This window comes from Rattus rattus, chromosome 12, assembly GCF_011064425.1.
Source record: "Rattus rattus isolate New Zealand chromosome 12, Rrattus_CSIRO_v1, whole genome shotgun sequence".
Lineage (NCBI taxonomy): Eukaryota > Metazoa > Chordata > Mammalia > Rodentia > Muridae > Rattus > Rattus rattus.
Genome location: NC_046165.1, coordinates 301,187 through 318,977, shown reverse-complemented (window position 1 = coordinate 318,977; position 17,791 = coordinate 301,187). Strand labels below are relative to the sequence as shown.

The 17,791-nt window shown below is 37.5% G+C and overlaps 1 protein-coding gene across 1 annotated transcript; it reads left to right on the top strand.

The window, feature by feature from the left end:
• Positions 1–15,382: 15,382 nt before the first annotated feature.
• LOC116913665 (olfactory receptor 1537-like) lies at positions 15,383–16,327 on the top strand. The gene has a single exon (XM_032917953.1). The coding sequence runs from the start codon at positions 15,383–15,385 to the stop codon at positions 16,325–16,327; it is 945 nt and encodes a 314-aa protein (XP_032773844.1).
• The last annotated feature ends 1,464 nt before the right edge of the window (positions 16,328–17,791 follow it).

The window sequence follows — 17,791 nt, the reverse complement described above, 5'->3', positions numbered from 1 at the left end:
TTTAAATTCTAGTTCCCAGGGAGAAGCCTTCTATATCAAATACAGTTTGATTGCTACAAGCTCTGTGTCAAAATCCTCTGACATCTTCTGTTGTTTTCTTTTCCTGGGAAGCAACTAAGGACAATAACAATAGCATATATCTTTAGACATGCTTGTTTGAGTTTGTGAGTGTGTCCAATAAACATAGAATTACATTTTCTGATGGATATTTCAAGCCTCATCATTAATATTTATCCCTTTGCATTTTTCCCTACTCCTTCTTCTACATTGATTTCCCATCCCTGTTCCCAAAGTGCCCCAAAATATTTCTGTTTCACTTTCTGTAGTATGTGTACCCTGTTATCCATTTCTCTACAGTAAATGTCCACCACCATAATCCCTTTTTCTTTATCTGGTGTATGCAGTAAGCAGACCAGGTGTTTTTTGTGTATCTGTCTCCGTGTTACCTTAATCAATATTTACTAGTTCTACTTATTTACATGAAACTTTTAAAATCTTATTTTTCTTTACTGCTAAATAGAATTCCACTGTGTTTTCATTATCATTTTTTAATTTGTAGGTTATAAAAGTCATGTCCATTACTTAGCTATTGTAAATAGCAGCACAGTGAAGATGGTTGAAGAGTTAACTGAGGTTTAGAATGTCAAAATTGCAGGAACATAGGGTATATTATTAATTAATTAAGAAATTTACTTAGTTACTTAATTACCTATGCACTGAACATATGGTAAGTTGTTTATTTATTTATTTATTTATTTACTTACTTACTTACTTACTTACTTACTTATGCACTTATTTACTCTCCCAGTTACTTGCTTACCTCACCACATGGATTTCAAGAGTAGCTACATCAGTTTGCAATCCCATCAATAGTGAATGAGGGTTAGTTACCATTTCTCCATATGTTCTTGAGTATCCTGTCCTCTGTATTCTTTATTTTACTCAGACTAATGTAAGATGGTATCTGAAAGTTGCATTTTATGCTTTTTTGTTGTTGTTATTTGTTATTGTATTTGTTTTGTGTTTGTTTCTTTGTTTGCTTTTCTAATTTGATTGACAAAAATCGGACATTACTAATCACATTCTGGAGAAGATTGGTGATCTCAGTTATAATTTTCAATAAAAACTTGTGTTTAATGAAATATGTAGAATATGGAAAAGTAACATTTAGTTGCCTGGTGTAATTGTTGTGTCTAGGACTTACTGCCTTCTGCTCTCATAAGCCAAGTCCTAGGAACTTCTAGCCTCTATAATATCTTATCAAGGCCTAGAATATTTTCAGGTTCTGAGACTTTGTGCTGAAACATATTACACATTGTAGCTTTTTCTAAACTCTGGCTGGATGATTTACCTCTGGTGTCTGGCTCAAAACTCTTCTTCAAACTGATTCATACTGGCTTTTGAATCTTGTGTTCCTGCAGTCACAACGATCACAGCAATAAACCTGAACATGGTAATTAATACTTTTTTGCTAGCCAGAATTTATCCATCATGACTATAATACATACAGGAGAAGGCATTTTTTTGTGGCTTTTGGATTACAGTGTCATACAGTTCAGCACTTAGTTGGCTCCATTTATATCTAGATTCATCATCAAAATTCAACCCAGAAATGTTCCTGTATAAAAAAAATGCAGGAACAAAAAATTGAGTAGAGACTAGAGGAATGGCTGTCGAGTGACCAACCAAATTCATGGGGGGCAGGAGGGGGAGACGGAGGAACTGTGAGAGTGGAGTACCTAATGGGAGAGCAGCAATTAGGATGTATACTGAGAAGCTCTATCAGTAGCTGACTGAGCCAGATGTAGATACTTAAAGCAAACCATTGGTCTAAGGCTGAGGACCACGTTGGAAGAGTTAGGGGAAAGACTGAAAGGGCTGAAGGGGATGGCAACTACACAGGAAGAACAATAGTAACAACTAATCTGGATACCCTGAGAGCTCCCAGAGGCTGATACACCAACCAAAAAACATACCTGGGCTGGTCTATGGTCTCTGGCACATATGTACGAGAAAACTGACTTGTTTGGCCTCAGGTGGAGAGGATGTTCCTAATCCTGTAGAGACTTGATACCACGGGGAAGGGGATACAGCTGTGAGGAGAGGGAGCCTGGGTGGGGTAGAATGATGGGTGGGTACGAGAGCACCCTCTCAGAAGTAAAGGGTTTGGGGTATCGGGTAAATAACTTTTGGAGAGGGAACTGTGAAGTAGGGCAATCCTTTGAATGTAAATAAATAAAATAATTTTAAAAATAGAGTCGCCATGCTCCATCCAGTGTTTGCCTGTCATTTTCTGCATCTGTATGAGTCAAATGCTGGACAGACCCCCTCACAGAACAGCCATGCTAGGATCCTTCTTCAAACATAACAAAGTACTACTAATAGTGTCATGGATTGGTGCTTGCCCATGGGATAGGTCTCAAGTTGAGCAGGTTATTGTTTGGTCATTCTCTCAGTCTTTGTTCCATCCCACTGTCCCTGCATTTCATTTATACATGACAAATCTGGAGTCAAAAGTTGTGTCGGAATGTTGGTGAGGTTCAAAGTCTCAGCTAAGGTCAACCCCATTGATTCATGGAAGTATTCCCTGTCCCAGGTCTCTGGCATGTCCTTGGAATGTCCCCATCTCCCACCACAGGCAGCTGCAGCTTTCCATTCATTCTTACGGCCATCTGGTCATCTCTCCAGTCTGTTCCCACATATGATCCTGAGTCTCCCATTCTATTTATTTATTTATTTATTTATTTATTTATTTATCTATTTACATTGCATCCTAATATCAATTCCTCCTCTAATCCCAGTACCTCCTCACATAGAACCTCCCTGTTTTCTTGCTTTCCATCTCCTTGCTCACCTTCTAGGTAACAGCTACATCCTCCTCCTCAAACCCATATCAAATGGCTGTAAAATACTAGGCATATTTTCATCAACTGAGGCCAGCAAATACAGTCCATTTTGGTGAATGGTATCCATAGGTAGGCAGGCAGGCAGGCAGGCACGCAGGCAGGCAGGCAGGCAGGCAGGCAGGCAGGCAGGCAGGCAGGCAGGCAGGCAGGCAGGCAGGCCGGCAACAGATTCAGGGAGAGCTGCTGCTTCTGGTGTTGAAGACCAAGCTGGTCTTCTACTAAATATGTGGAGGTGACATTGATCTAACCTGTGTTTATTATTTGGTTGGTGATTCAGTCCCTTAGAGCCTCCAAAGGTCCAGGTTGACTCTACTGGTCTTCCTGTGGATTCACTATTCCTTTCTGGTCTCTCTATCCTTTTCTAAACTCTTCCATAAGATTCCCTGAGCTCCATCTAATGGTTGGCTGTGGGTCTCTACATCTATTTCTATTGACTGCTGGGTGGAGCCTCTCAGAAGACAGTTATCACAAGTTCCTGTCTGCATGCTTAACAGAGTATCATTAATAGTGGCAGGGATTGGTTAGTGCCCATTAGTTGGGTCTCAATTTGGGGCATTCATTGGTTGGACATTTCCTACATCTCTGCTCTATCTTTGTCCTTGAACATCTTGTAGTACAGGCACATATTTGGTAAAAGGTTTTGTGGGTGGGTTTCTGTTTTTATTTACCCAGTGGGAGTGTCATGTGACAGAGAGAGTTAGCCATTTCTGAATCCAGATCCTCCAGCGCTGGGATTCTCAGCTAGAATCACCACCATAACACCTCTCGGACCTGCCCCCATACTTGGTCACTGGTATACCCTTGAGATTGCCCCACCCAGACACTGCTTACTTCCCTTCTCTATTATCTGCTGTCCATAATTTCATGCCCCCTACCACATTCACCTCCCCATGCCCTTTCACATCTAGTTCCTAGATTTCCAATATCTGTTTTGTTTCCCCTTCTGAGAAAGATTTGAACTCCTGGGCACTTGTCGTTATTTGGCTTCTTTAAGTCTGTAATTGAGGCATGATTATCTTGTAGTTTATGGCTAACATTACTCATAAACAAGTACATAATGTATATGTTCTTTCAGGTTTGTGTTATGTCACTCAGGATGATAGTTTCTAGCTCCATCCACTTGCCTGCAGATTCCATGATGTCCTTGTTTTTAATGGTTTAGTAGTATTTCATTGTGTAAATGAACAATATTTTTTCCATTCTTTAATTGAGAGACATCTGTGTTATATCCAATTTCTGACTATTATGAAAAAAGCTGCTATGAACATAGTTGAACAAGTGCTCTATTGGGGTGGTGGAGAATTTATATACCCAGGAATAATATTGTCGGGTCTTGAGGTAGAGCCATTCCTATTTTCTGAGAAACTGACAAATTGATTTAAAGAGTGGCTGTGAAAGTTTGCATTCCCTCCAGCAATGGAGGAATGTTTCCCATGCTTTACAACCTTACCAGAATATTTGGTCCCTTGAATTTAGATTTTTGTCATTTTGACGGCTGTACGTGGAATCTCTGAGTTCTTTTGATTTGCATTTTTGATGAATAATGACATTGGATATTTCTTGGACATTGCTTCTTGGACATTCAAGATTGTCTCATGAGATATTTTGCTGAAGAAAGACCCGTGGAAGAAAATGTGATGTTTGGAGAGAGTATACTTGGGACTCATCAGACAGTGAGAAAGTGTTTGCAGAACTAGATGTGCAACTCTTTGTTGATCTCATATCTCCAGTGAATGCAAGTCAGAGAACTCCTGGCATTCCAGATGATCCTGGTTGATCCCACTGACTCATGCCTATTAGGCAGAGGCCTGGTAGATTCTGCTGGATTCTTGCTGATTCATATTTGGTAGTACTTTTGAACTGGACTCTTGGTATTCTGAAACTACTGAAGTAGACTGTTGGTATACTGGTAAATGGTAATTGGAATCATCCCATTCATTACTTGTAAACAGGGGCATATTCCTGATTAGGAAGGATTTATTATGCATCATTGTATAGTAAAAAGGGATAGTAAGGAAAAAATTAGAATCATGGCATATGTGAGAAAGAAGATGCAAATTGATACAGGGGATAAAATCACTCAACACTTGCATCTTTACAATATGGACAAGGCCACTCCAGGAAAAGGAAAGAGATTTTGGGAATACTAGAGAACATGTATTCTGGCAAAAAATGGTTAATAATCATAGACTGAAATTAATGGTGCAAATGACTGGTGTTGATATAGAATGTTGATAGATACAGAAGCTGAGTGCTGTTATATTTTTCCCAAAGTCTTGGAATTCAGATTGGCTACTTGAGAAGGTTCAAATACAGTTAATAGGGATAAGTAAAGTATCACGAATACGAATAATACGAATTATCTGGTGGATTAACTATGACAAACAAGAAAGGAAAACAGGGAAGTTGAAAGCTTACTTGTCAGACATACCCATAAATTTATGAGGAAAGGATATTTTACAACACTGAGGCATGCAAATCAATATTCCCATAATTCCAGGTAAAGCAAGTGAAGAAATTATGTGTAATGTGGTAGAAGCTCCTGGGAAATGTATTGATATGACTGACTGAGAAAAATCATAACGTGTGACTGTGATGTAAAACAGGCATCACAAGGCTTGAATTTTCAACTTGATAAAAGGAACCACTGCTGACATACCAATATCCTTTGCCCCTAAAATAGTCATCAAACAGACCTTTATGGCAAAAGCAGTGGCACATAACAAAGAAAAAATTTCATGCCCTTAAACAACTGGTAAAGGGACAGCAGGAGGCTCAATATAAGGAAGGCTTTACCAGCCTCTGGAAGACCTCTATATTTGTTGTAAAAATGAAATCAGAAAATGGAGGACAATAATAGATTTAAGAGCAGTTAACAAAGTCACTCAACTAATGGGTACTTAAGGACTTGAATTCTGTTACTGATTTTGTTACTGAGATGATGGCTTATAATAACAATGGATTGAAAGACTGCTCTTTCACAGTACCCTTGCATGAGCAGGATAGGGAAAGTTTTGCTTTTCAGTAGCGACTTTGAATAATAGTTATCCACTAAAAAGATACCACTGGAAAGTACTTCCATATATAATGTTAAAGAGTCTAAATTGATGTCAGTGTTTTCTGCAACAACCATTACAAATTATCCATAAGCAATTCACTTGATCTAATGTTTATCATAATATGGATGATGCTCTGTTGGATGATTCTGACAAAGATGCATTAGAGAATAGGTTTAAGGTAACCCAAAAATTCTGCCATGTGTGAGCTAAGAGTGCTCCAGAAAAAAATATAAAGAGGCGATTCACTTAATTATTTGTGCAGTCAGAGGTTCCTAAGAAATGTAGTAAATCTCACAGCTAGCATGTATGCTGGATCATAGTAAGCATTTTAACACAGCTCTTCAGGGATCCATATACACTCTATCTTTTTTAGGAGTTGAAAGTTTAGAAATAAGAGGAAATCATTTTTAGAATAACTTGCATTTGGGGAACTGGAAGTGATAATTGCTTATTTTCTCATTCAAACATTTTTAGAATAATGAATGTCCTTAGGGAATATTTATTTCCCAACACCTAGTACCTGAAGAGGTTAAACACAGGATAGACCTTCATAACTATACTGTTGAAACTGGCTATGCAATTGAAATTGCAGACGCAGAGACTAGGTGATTCCTGGAAGAAGGTAACTTGAGATGCAGACCAGGCTCAAAGGTACTGTTTACATTGAGGGCTAGTCTTATATTTAAATATTAACTGTACAATGCTTGATGCCTGCTTCTCCCCATTTCCTCATGAATGGCATTGGCAAGCAGAAAACAAAATTTCTTATTGAACATTTCAGGAGTTGTAAGCTAGTATGCATTTCTCACACACACTGTATTTTTAGGACTCTAAGGACTGTAGCAATCAATGAAAGAAATCAATCAAAAATGCCAAATATTCCCATTCATTCATGTAATTATTCCATATTCTGAAAAGTAGCATAAAAACTTGTAATGTGTCAACATGTATTAGTGAGGAGTCTGGTAAATAAGTCCAAAAGATCATATGGCTTCTAGTATAGCTTATTTTCCAAGGAAGTAAGAGGTTCAGAATTTCTAATTTTCTAAGCACATTGGAGAAAGTATGATTTTGGAGAATCACACCATGTCAGCAATAGTTTTCAATGAGTTATAGAAGGAATTACATATTTAGCAGATAACAAAGAAAAAGTTCCTAATGAATCTTTTGCAAATACAATGAAGAATATTCTAAAATGCAGACAAGTAAGTATAATATGCTCTAGGTATTGTAAGCAGTCAAATATATACATCACAGGAGGGGGTTGTATGCATGAGGAATTTAGCAGGATCAAGTGAGTGGACTATTGGGAAAAGTGATCTTTGGTTTTACATATGAATTGGACATGTATATATAGTACATTAATAGTCATTTAAAAACAATTTAGTGGTTAATAAATTTGACCTTGTTTAATTTATTTTCACCCTTACTATATGTAACAAGCCATAAATGGCTTGGTATTTTACTTTTAATTTTATAAGTAGTGAATTTAAATTATCCTTTTCCTTTTATGGATGAAGTCGTAGTAACTGTGAATGTAGGCTGGCTATGAGATATATTCCTTACGCTGAGAAATGGGTGATCTCTCATTCAAATGATGTCAAAAATATATTTCATAGTGTTATTATGTTATAAAATCCTCTTAATCTGTGATTCCTACAATTATTTCGGTAATTGATGTAGTTAATGTCAATAACAAGATTAGATCTTTTATCTGTTTTATTTTATAGAAGTAGCACTCTGAGTAAATTTTGGTTAGGTACATAATTTGTAACAACTACAAATGACATGTTTTGAATTTTTATTATATTATGATATATTTGAGACCAACATGAATTTTCAGAGAAAAATATTAAATCTCTAGACATTGGCATAATTGCATAACATATCTATGAACAATAAAAATATTAATATGTTAACATGAAAACTGTGAATATTAAATATATTGAATAGTATTGATTTTATGGTTGTGAATTTAGATAAATTTTTGTTTGTTATGCATCAATGCTGTGAATATTGGTACAATTCTGTAATTAGTGTAAGCCCATGATTATGCAATAAAAACCCATTCAGTTACAACTTCTTTGCATCTTCCCCCTAATTTTATTTTGTAAATTTTATCAGATATTTATAGTCTAGCTCTAATTCATATATGCTAATAGGTCAGATTTAGGTTGTGACTTTCTTAAAGCAGGGCAGATGTCACATCAATTTATACTGCTTCAGTGACAAATTATCCGAGTTATTTCTTTTGTAATTCAGCAACATTTAGAAAGAGATGAGGAGTAAGACAAAGAGAGAGGTTTTTGAGGAAGAAAATGGGGGCAGGTGGAAAAAGTTGCCAGATTCTGTGTTCGAAGTATGGTATTAGAATAATTTTACTATTCTAAAAGCTCTTCCCATGTCTTTGAAAATTATGTTGGCATTTTCATTGGGATTTCTTTGAATCTGTAGATTGCTTTTGGTAAGAAAGCAATTTTTACTATGCTAATCCTACCATTCAATTAGCATGGGAGATTTTACCATCTTCTGAGATCTTTGATTTCTTTCTTCAGGGATGTGAATTTCTTTACATACAGATCTTTCATTTGCCTGGTTAGAGTTACACCGAGGTATTTTATATTACTTGTGACAATTGTGACAGATTTTGTTTCCTAATTTCTCTCTCAGCTTGTTTAACATTTGTATAAAGGAATCTTAATTTTTTTTTGAATCAATTTGTTATCCAGAAAAATTGCTCAAGTTATCTGCTATAGGTGTTCACTGGAAGAAATTTTGGAATCTCTTATGTATATAATACACATCGTCTGAAAATCATGATATTTTGATTTCTTCCTTCCTAATTTGTATCCCCTTCGATCTTCTTTGTTGTCTAATAGACCTAACTAGAATTTTGAATAGCTAGGGAGAGAGTGGAGCAGCCTTTTATGGTCCTTCATTTTCTGAGGAATGGTTCTAGATTTTCTCCATTTAATTTGATGTTGGCTGTTGGTTTGCTATATTGTTCTTTTATGTGTGAGCGTGTGCCATGAATTCCTAATCTCCACTTTTTTTTAGCATGAAGGGATATAGTAGCTTTTCAAGGACATTTACAGAATGTTATAGATAAAATTTTCTCTTTGAATTTCTTTATATGGTGGATTATGTTGATGGTTTTCATAAATTGAACCATTTCTGAATCCCTGAAATTAAGCCTACTTGATCATGGTGAATGATGATGTTGATGTAGTCTTCTAAGCTCTGTGAAGTTGCAAGTGTAGGACCTCTCAAAATTCTTTGTGAAGGCCCTTAGTGCTATGAATTTTCCTCTTAGCACTGCTTTCATTGTGTCCTGTAAGTTTTGGTGTGCTCTGCCTTACTTTCCTTTGTATTCTAGAAAGTCTTCAATTTTGTTGTTTTTTTCTTCTCCGAACAATTTATTGAGTTGAGAGTTATTAAATTTCCATGACTATGGGCTTTCTCTTGTATTATGGTTACTGAAGTCCAGCCTTTGTCTATGATGATCTCACAGAATGTACAAGATTATTTTAATCTTATGGTCTATTTAGGATTTTTTTTTTATTAACTTGAGTATTTCTTATATACATTTGAGTGTTATTCCTTTCCCAGTTTCCGGGCAAACATCCCTCCCCCTCCCCTTCCTTATGGGTGTTCCTCCCAACCCTCCCCCATTGCCGCCCTCCCCCAACAGTCTAGTTCACTGGGGTTCAGTCTTAGCAGGACCCAGGGCTTCCCCCTTCCACTGGTGCTCTTACTAGGATATTCATTGCTACCTATGAGGTCAGAGTCCAGGGTCAGTCCATGTATAGTCTTCAGGTAGTGGCTTAGTCCCTGGAAGCTCTGGTTGCTTGGCATTGTTGTACATATGGGGTCTCGAGCCCCTTCAAGCTCTTCCAGTTCTTTCTCTGATTCCTTCAACGGGGGTCTTATTCTCAGTTCAGTGGTTTGCTGCTGGCATTCGCCTCTGTATTTGCTGTATTCTGGCTGTGTCTCTCAGGAGCGATCTACATCCGGCTCCTGTCGGTCTGCACTTCTTTGCATCATCCATCTTGTCTAATTGGATGGCTGTATATGTATGGGTCACATGTGGGGCAGGCTCTGAATGGGCGTTCCTTCTGTCTCTGTTCTAAACTTTGCCTCCCTATTCCCTGCCAAGGGTATTCTTGTTCCCCTTTTAATGAAGGAGTGAAGCATTCGCATTTTGATCATCCTTCTTGAGTTTCATTTGTTCTGTGCATCTAGGGTAATTCAAGCATTTGGGCTAATAGCCACTTATCAATGAGTGCCTACCATGTATGTCTTTCTGTGATTGGGTTAGCTCACTCAGGATGATATTTTCCAGTTCCAACCATTTGCCTATGAATTTCATAAACTCGTTGTTTTTGATAGCTGAGTAATATTCCATTGTGTAGATGTACCACATTTTCTGTATCCATTCCTCTATTGAAGGGCATCTGGGTTCTTTCCAGCTTCTGGCTATTATAAATAAGACTGCGATGAACATAGTGAAGCACGTGTCTTTTTTATATGTTGGGGCACCTTTTGGGTATATGCCCAAGAGAGGTATAGCTGGATCCTCAGGCAGTTCAATGTCCAATTTTCTGAGGAACCTCCAGACTGATTTCCAGAATGGTTGTACCAGTCTGCAATTCCACCAACAATGGAGGAGTGTTCCTCTTTCTCCGCATCCTCACCAGCATCTGCTGTCACCTAAGTTTTTGATCTTAGCCATTCTCACTGGTGTGAGGTGAAATCTCAGGGTTGTTTTGATTTGCATTTCCCTTATGACTAAAGATGTTGAACATTTCTTTAGGTGTTTCTCAGCCATTCGGCATTCCTCAGCTGTGAATTCTTTGTTTAGCTCTGAACCCCAAATTTTAATAGGGTTATTTGTCTCCCTGCAGTCTAACTTCTTGAGTTCTTTGTATATTTTGGATATAAGGCCTCTATCTGTTGTAGGATTGGTAAAGATCTTTTCCCAATCTGTTGGTTGCCGTTTTGTCCTAACCACAGTGTCCTTTGCCTTACAGAAGCTTTGTAGTTTTATGAGATCCCATTTGTCGATTCTTGATCTTAGAGCATAAGCCATTGGTGTTTTGTTCAGGAATTTTTTTCCAGTGCCCATGTGTTCCAGATGCTTCTCTAGTTTTTCTTCTATTAGTTTGAGTGTGTCTGGTTTGATGTGGAGGTCCTTGATCCACTTGGACTTAAGCTTTGTACAGGGTGATAAGCATGGATCGATCTGCATGTTGACCTCCAGTTGAACCAGCACCATTTGCTGAAAATGCTATCTTTTTTCCATTGGATGGATTTGGCTCCTTTGTCAAAAATCAAGTGACCATATGTGTGTGGGTTCATTTCTGGGTCTTCAATTCTATTCCATTGGTCTATCTGTCTGTCCCTGTACCAATACCATGCAGTTTTTATCACTATTGCTCTGTAATACTGCTTGAGTTCAGGGATAGCGATTCCCCCTGAAGTCCTTTTATTGTTGAGGATAGTTTTAGCTATCCTGGGTTTTTTGTTATTCCAGATGAATTTGCAAATCGTTCTGTCTAACTCTTTGAAGAATTGGATTGGTATTTTGATGGGGATTGCATTGAATCTGTAGATCGCTTTTGGTAAAATGGCCATTTTTACTATATTAATCCTGCCAATCCATGAGCATGGGAGATCTTTCCATCTTCTGAGGTCTTCTTCAATTTCTTTCTTCAGTGTCTTGAAGTTCTTATTGTACAGATCTTTTACTTGCTTGGTTAAAGTGACTTATTTTATTGTCCATTTTGAAGAAGGTTTCGTGAAGGTGCTGAGAAGTATATTGTTTTTATTAGTGCAAAATATCATGAATGTGTCTGATAAATCCATTTGATTCATAACTTCGGTTAATTTCACTCTGTGTCTGTTTGGTTTCTATTTCAATAATTTGTCTATTGGTGAGAGCTGGGTGTTGACATCTCTCACTATTCTTGTGTGACATTTATGTGAGTTTTAAGCATTAATAAAGTTTCTTTTATGAATGTATGTAGCCTTGCATTTGCTATATAGATGTTCAGAATTAAGATTTCCTCTTGGTGGATTTTCCCTTTGAAATGTATGGAGTATCCTTCTTCATCTCTTCTGTTATCTTTTGGTTGAAAAATCTAATTTATTAGATAATATAATGTCTCCTCAAGCTTCCTTCTTGGAACAAATTGCTTGGAAATTTTTTTCAAGCCTTTTACTCTGAGGTAATGTGTACATTTGTCACTGAGTTGTGTTTCTTGTATGCAGCATAATGCTTGATTCTCTTTATGTATCTATTTTGTTAGCTTTTGTCTTTTTATTGGGTAACAGATTCCTTTGATGTTGAAGGTATTAAAGTCCAATGTGGTTATTTCTTGGTATTGTTGTTTTTGGACATGGTATGATGTATTTGTGGATCTCTTCTTTTGGGTTTGTTGTGAGATAATCAATTTCTTGTGTTTTGTTGAGTATAGTTACCCTCCTTGTATTGTAGTTTTTCTTCTAGTATCCTCTGTAGGCCTGGATTAATAGAAATATGTTGCTTAAGTTTTGATTTGCCATTGAAGACCTTATTTTCTCCATTGATGTTAATTGAGTGTTTTGCTGGGTAAAGTAGCCTGGGTTGGGATTTCTGTTCTCTTAGCGTCTGCATGACATCCGTCCTGGGTCTTCTGGCTTTCATAGTCTCTGTTGAGAAATTTGGTATAATTTTGGTAAGTCAGCCTTTTTCCTTTATAGCCTTTAATAATCATTCTTTGTTCCATGTATTTAGTGTTTTGATTATTATGTGATGGGAGGATTTTCTTTTCTGGCTAATCTATTTTGTCTTCTATAGGCTTCTTCTTCATGTTGACCATGTCTTTCTTTAGGTTAGGGAAGTTTTCTTCCATGATTTTGTTGCAAATGTTTCTTGACTTTTTAACTGGAAATCTTCATTCACTTCTATTCCTATTATTCTTTTCTTTGGTCCTTTTGTTTTGTCTGAATTTCCTCAATGGTTTGGTTTAGGATCCTATTACACTTTATGTTTTCATTGATCGATGTTTCAGTATCTTCTATGGTACTTTTCATACCTAATATTCATTCTTCTATTTCTTGTATTCAGGTGGTGATTCCTGTATATCTAGCTCTTGATTTCTGTGCTAGTTTTCTATCTCCAGGGTTTGTGATGTCCTTATTCTTCTACTTAACAATTTTGGTCATGGACTGTTTTGTTCATTTCTTTCACCTGCTTGATTTTGTTTTTCTTTCTTTCTTGAAGGGTTTTCTTCATTTCCTCTTTAAATGCTTTTACTTGTTTGCTTGCATTTTCCTATATTCCTCTAAGTGAGTTATTTATATCTTCCTTAAAGGCTTCTATCATCTTCATGAGATGGAATTTTAGGTAAAATCTTGTTTTTCAGGTGTTTAATAGTATCCAGGACTTACATGTTGGAAAAAGTAGATTCTGATGGTGCCAGATTACATGACTTCTGTTGTGAAAGTTCTTGCCCTTGCCTCTTGCCATCTGGTTATCTCTGATGTTATTTGGACTGGATGTCCTTTACTGTTGCCTGTCTGCTTGGAAGTATTAGAACTCTGTGACTTGGTTTAGGTCAAGCCTCAAGGGAGGCAGGCAGTGATGTTTATGATTGGGGTGGACTCGTGTTCCTCATTAGAGCAGGCCTCTATGTTCCTGGCTTGAGCAGTACTCCTATGTCCATGGTTAGGGCAGACCTCCTGTGTGCCTGATTAGGGTGAACCACCTGAGAGATAGTCTGGCCAGGTTTTTGGGTCCCCAGTTTCAGATGGAGAGCATATTAGAAGAACTATTGGGCTCAGGTTGAGCAGGATGCATCCCAAATTGTTTGGGCTTTGTGGGAGTGGGTGGGTCACAGCTGGCGTGCTTATTGGGTCAAGGGTCTAACCTGTGTCTCTGGTTATGGCTGCCCTCCTGGAAGACAGGTAGTCTCTGTGGTGTGGATCAGAAATAGTCACACTGATCTGACCAGGGTGACAGTACAGATTAGAAGGAAGACAGGGCTCCTGTAGATGGGATAGATCCCACATCTACTGGGCTCAATGACGATCCCAGTTGGCATGGGTATTGTGGCAGAGGTCTCACCTGTGTCTCTAGTTGTGGCAGACCTCCTTGGAGACAGGCATGCCGTGAGGTCTGTGAGAGAAGGATGATCTTCCCCAGAGGGAGGTGCAGATATAAAGGATGATGGGGCTATGGCAGAGGGGATAAATCCACCATCTGCTCTTTAGGGATTCCAGCTGGCTTGAGTATTGGGGCAAGAGTCTCAATTGTGTCCCTTCTTACTGAAGACCCCTTGGACACAGGCAGTCTGTGGATGTTTTAGAGGGGTATGTAAACCCACCTGCTCTGAGTAGAGGTGCAGACTGGAAGGAAGGAACATCTTTTTTGTTCTTTTTGGGAACTTCTTATGTTTAATGAGAAAATTCTAATTCATTTAGGAAATTACATTTTGTACACAATTAATAATTGATTCGCAGTTTAATAGGATAGAAGATAGTAATTATATTTTCCCCTAGATAATGGGTTTCTGCATGGAAGGCTTCTGAGTTAACAACATATAAATAAAAAAGGAAGAACTCAGTTGAGGATTTATTTTAATTTTAATATGTAGAAATACCAAATTTTCTACCTCAGGGGTTGTCAATGTGAAATTACAGGACAAAAATCATAGTTCAGATTTCTGAGTGATAAGATGTCAATATTACTTACTTCTTTGCACTGTAAAAATTGAAAAACATGCATTGTGTTAGCTATCACATTTTCTGGCATGTAATGTGAGAGAATATGAATAGTTTGTTTTTATGGTTTCATTAGGCAACCACTACTGACTGATTATTTTCCAAGAATTGGTTCCCAAGCAGGTTTCCCCTGCTGGTAGCACCATGTGTTCATTACTAATCCTAGTAGCACAATGTTTCATGAATTTAATGCAATGTCTGCTCAGAGGACAATTAATTTTCTCTTTTGGGTATTGAAAGACTTTATATATCTTAAGGATTGGAAAAATGGTAATGTCTAAAATTAGAGATCTGGAGATCCCATCTGAAATTAGATTTTTCAGAATAATTCACTCTTTTGGGGGAAATCTTACCTCCTAGAAACAGTGGGACATTTCTTTCCACACTAATACCACACTAATTTCCACACTAATAATAAATTTGACATCTCAAATTTGAGGCACAGATTTAAACTCTTTAAAATTGTAAAGATTTAATTTAGTGATAGTATTTTATATGAAATGCATCCTTAATTTTAAGTTTATGTTTGAAGATATAATAAAAATCAATTTTATTTATCAAAGTTAATTTACATAGAGTAATTATATGGGAGGAAATTGTATAATAAAGCAGAAATGTAATTGGCTGACAAATCTTTTTCTCCTTTAGATCTGAATGGAGGACATGGCAGCAGGAAACCATTGCACAGTGACTGAGTTCTTCTTGGCTGGGCTCTCAGAGAAGCCAGAACTCCAGCTGCCCCTTTTCCTCCTCTTCACAGGAATCTATCTGATCACTGTAGCAGGGAACCTGGGGATGATCACACTGATTGGGCTCAGTTCGCACCTGCACACACCCATGTACTATTTCCTCAGCAGTCTGTCCATCATTGACTTTTGTCACTCCACAGTTGTTACCCCTAAAATGCTGGTGAGCTTTGTGACAGAGAAGAACCTTATCACCTACCCTGGTTGCATGACTCAGCTCTACTTTTTCACCACTTTTGGAACTGCAGAGTGCTACACATTGGCTGCAATGGCATATGACAGATATGTTGCCATTTGTAACCCCTTGCTTTACAATGTAACCATGTCCTATCAGATGTTTTGTTCTCTTGTTTCAGGGGTATATATTTTTGCTTTGTTCTGTGCATCCATAAACACTGGCTTCATGCTTAGGATTCAGTTCTGCAAATTACATGTGATTAATCACTATTTTTGTGATTTTGTTCCCATCTTGAAACTTGCATCCTCTAATACCTATATCAGTGAAATATTGATTCTATTTTTTTGTACATTGAACATGTTTTGCCCAATGCTGACCATTATTACTTCCTATATCTTCATTATTACCACCATCCTCTACATTAATTCCCGGGAGGGCAAGTTCAAAGCTTTTAGTACTTGCAGTTCTCACATCTCTGCTGTTTTTATCTTCTATGGTTCTGGTGCATTCATGTATTTTCAGCCATCATCCTTGAATTTTATGGACAAAGCAAAATTGTCATCAGTGTTTTATACTATTATTGTGCCTATGCTGAACCCCTTGATCTATAGCCTGAGGAATAAGGATGTCAGTGTTGCACTGAAGAAAATACTTGAAAGAAAAAAAATCATATAAACAGAAATCAAGTGAAGATTATTTATCACTGCAAAGTAATTAGCAACACATAGAAATATTTATTCGACTCAACCTGTTATTATTATTATTTATTTGCTTGGATCATTTCATAATTATTTATTTATTTATTTGTACACGAGTATACCATCGTTGTCCTCAGACACACCTGAAGAGGGCATTAGACCCCATTACAGATGGTTGTGAGCTGTATGCTGGAATTGAATTCAGAACCTCTGGAAGAGCAGTCAGTGCTCTTAGCTGCTGGGCCATTTCTCCAGCCCTCATGATATTTGTTTTTTTCCTTTTCTTTAAGGCTGCAATCTCATACACATTAAAGAACAGAGAGATAAGAAGTACATGCATGCTTATCCATGTTCTATGCCATTTCTATACATAAACATTTCTTTTTTTTTCACTTTTATTGGTTATTTAATTTATTTACATTTCAAATGTTATCCCCCTTCCCAGTTTCCCCTCCACAAACCACTTATCCTATCACTGCTCCCTCTGCCTCTCTGAGGGTGCTTCTCCTTCTACCCACCCACTCCTGCCTCAGTTCCCTAGTGTTCCCCTACCCTGTGTCATCAAGCCTCCACAGGATCAAGGGGCACCCCTCCCAGCAATGCCAGATAAGGCGATCTTCGGTTACATATCTAGCTGGAGCCATAGTTACCCACTATGTACCCTTTGGTCAGTGGTTTAGTCCCTGTGAACTTTGAGGGATCTGGTCGGTTAATATTGTTTTTCTTCCTATGGATTTCCAAACACCTTCACCTACTTCAGTCTTTGTCCTAACTTCTCTATTGGTGTCCCACCGTCAGTACAATGTTTTTCTGTGTACATCCTCATCTTTATTGGTAAGGCTGTGTCAGAGCCTCTCATAGGACAGCTATTTGGGACTCTATTCCTCAACCAGGGGCTGTGCTTATCCACTGGATATGGTCTCTACAACCTCCCCTTTGTTGGCTATTTCAGTTAATATCCTTCGTGCTGTGTCCTCTGAAACTCTTGGGTCTCTGGGGTGCTTGAGATGTCCCAGTTCTTCATTGGACAGCATGTATTGTTTCCTTTCTGGCTCTGAGTCACATCTATCAATCTTTTATTGTTCCATTTATTTACATTCAAAATGTATTTTTTACACCTAGATAAATTCCACTGTTTTTTCATTATCATTGAATTGATTATAGGTAATTTATGTCATTTACATTTCTTTGCTGTTGTGAATAGCAGTAGATAGAACATGGGTGAACAATTGACTGTGGTGTAGAATGTCTTTGGTCTTTGGTCATTGACAAAGACTGGAATTTCAGGGTCATATGTTATATTGTTTATGTGCTTATTTAGTTGCTCATTTACACTGTTAGTTACTTATTTAACTCACAACAGCAATTATAAGTAGATGCAGCAGTCTGTAATACTGTTAATAATGAATGAGGTTTAATTATCATTTCCCCAAATATTAGT

Bases quoted from the DNA above. Each gene is read 5' to 3' on its own strand.
- LOC116913665 (XM_032917953.1), top strand. From the start codon at position 15,383: ATGGAGGACATGGCAGCAGGAAACCATTGCACAGTGACTGAGTTCTTC.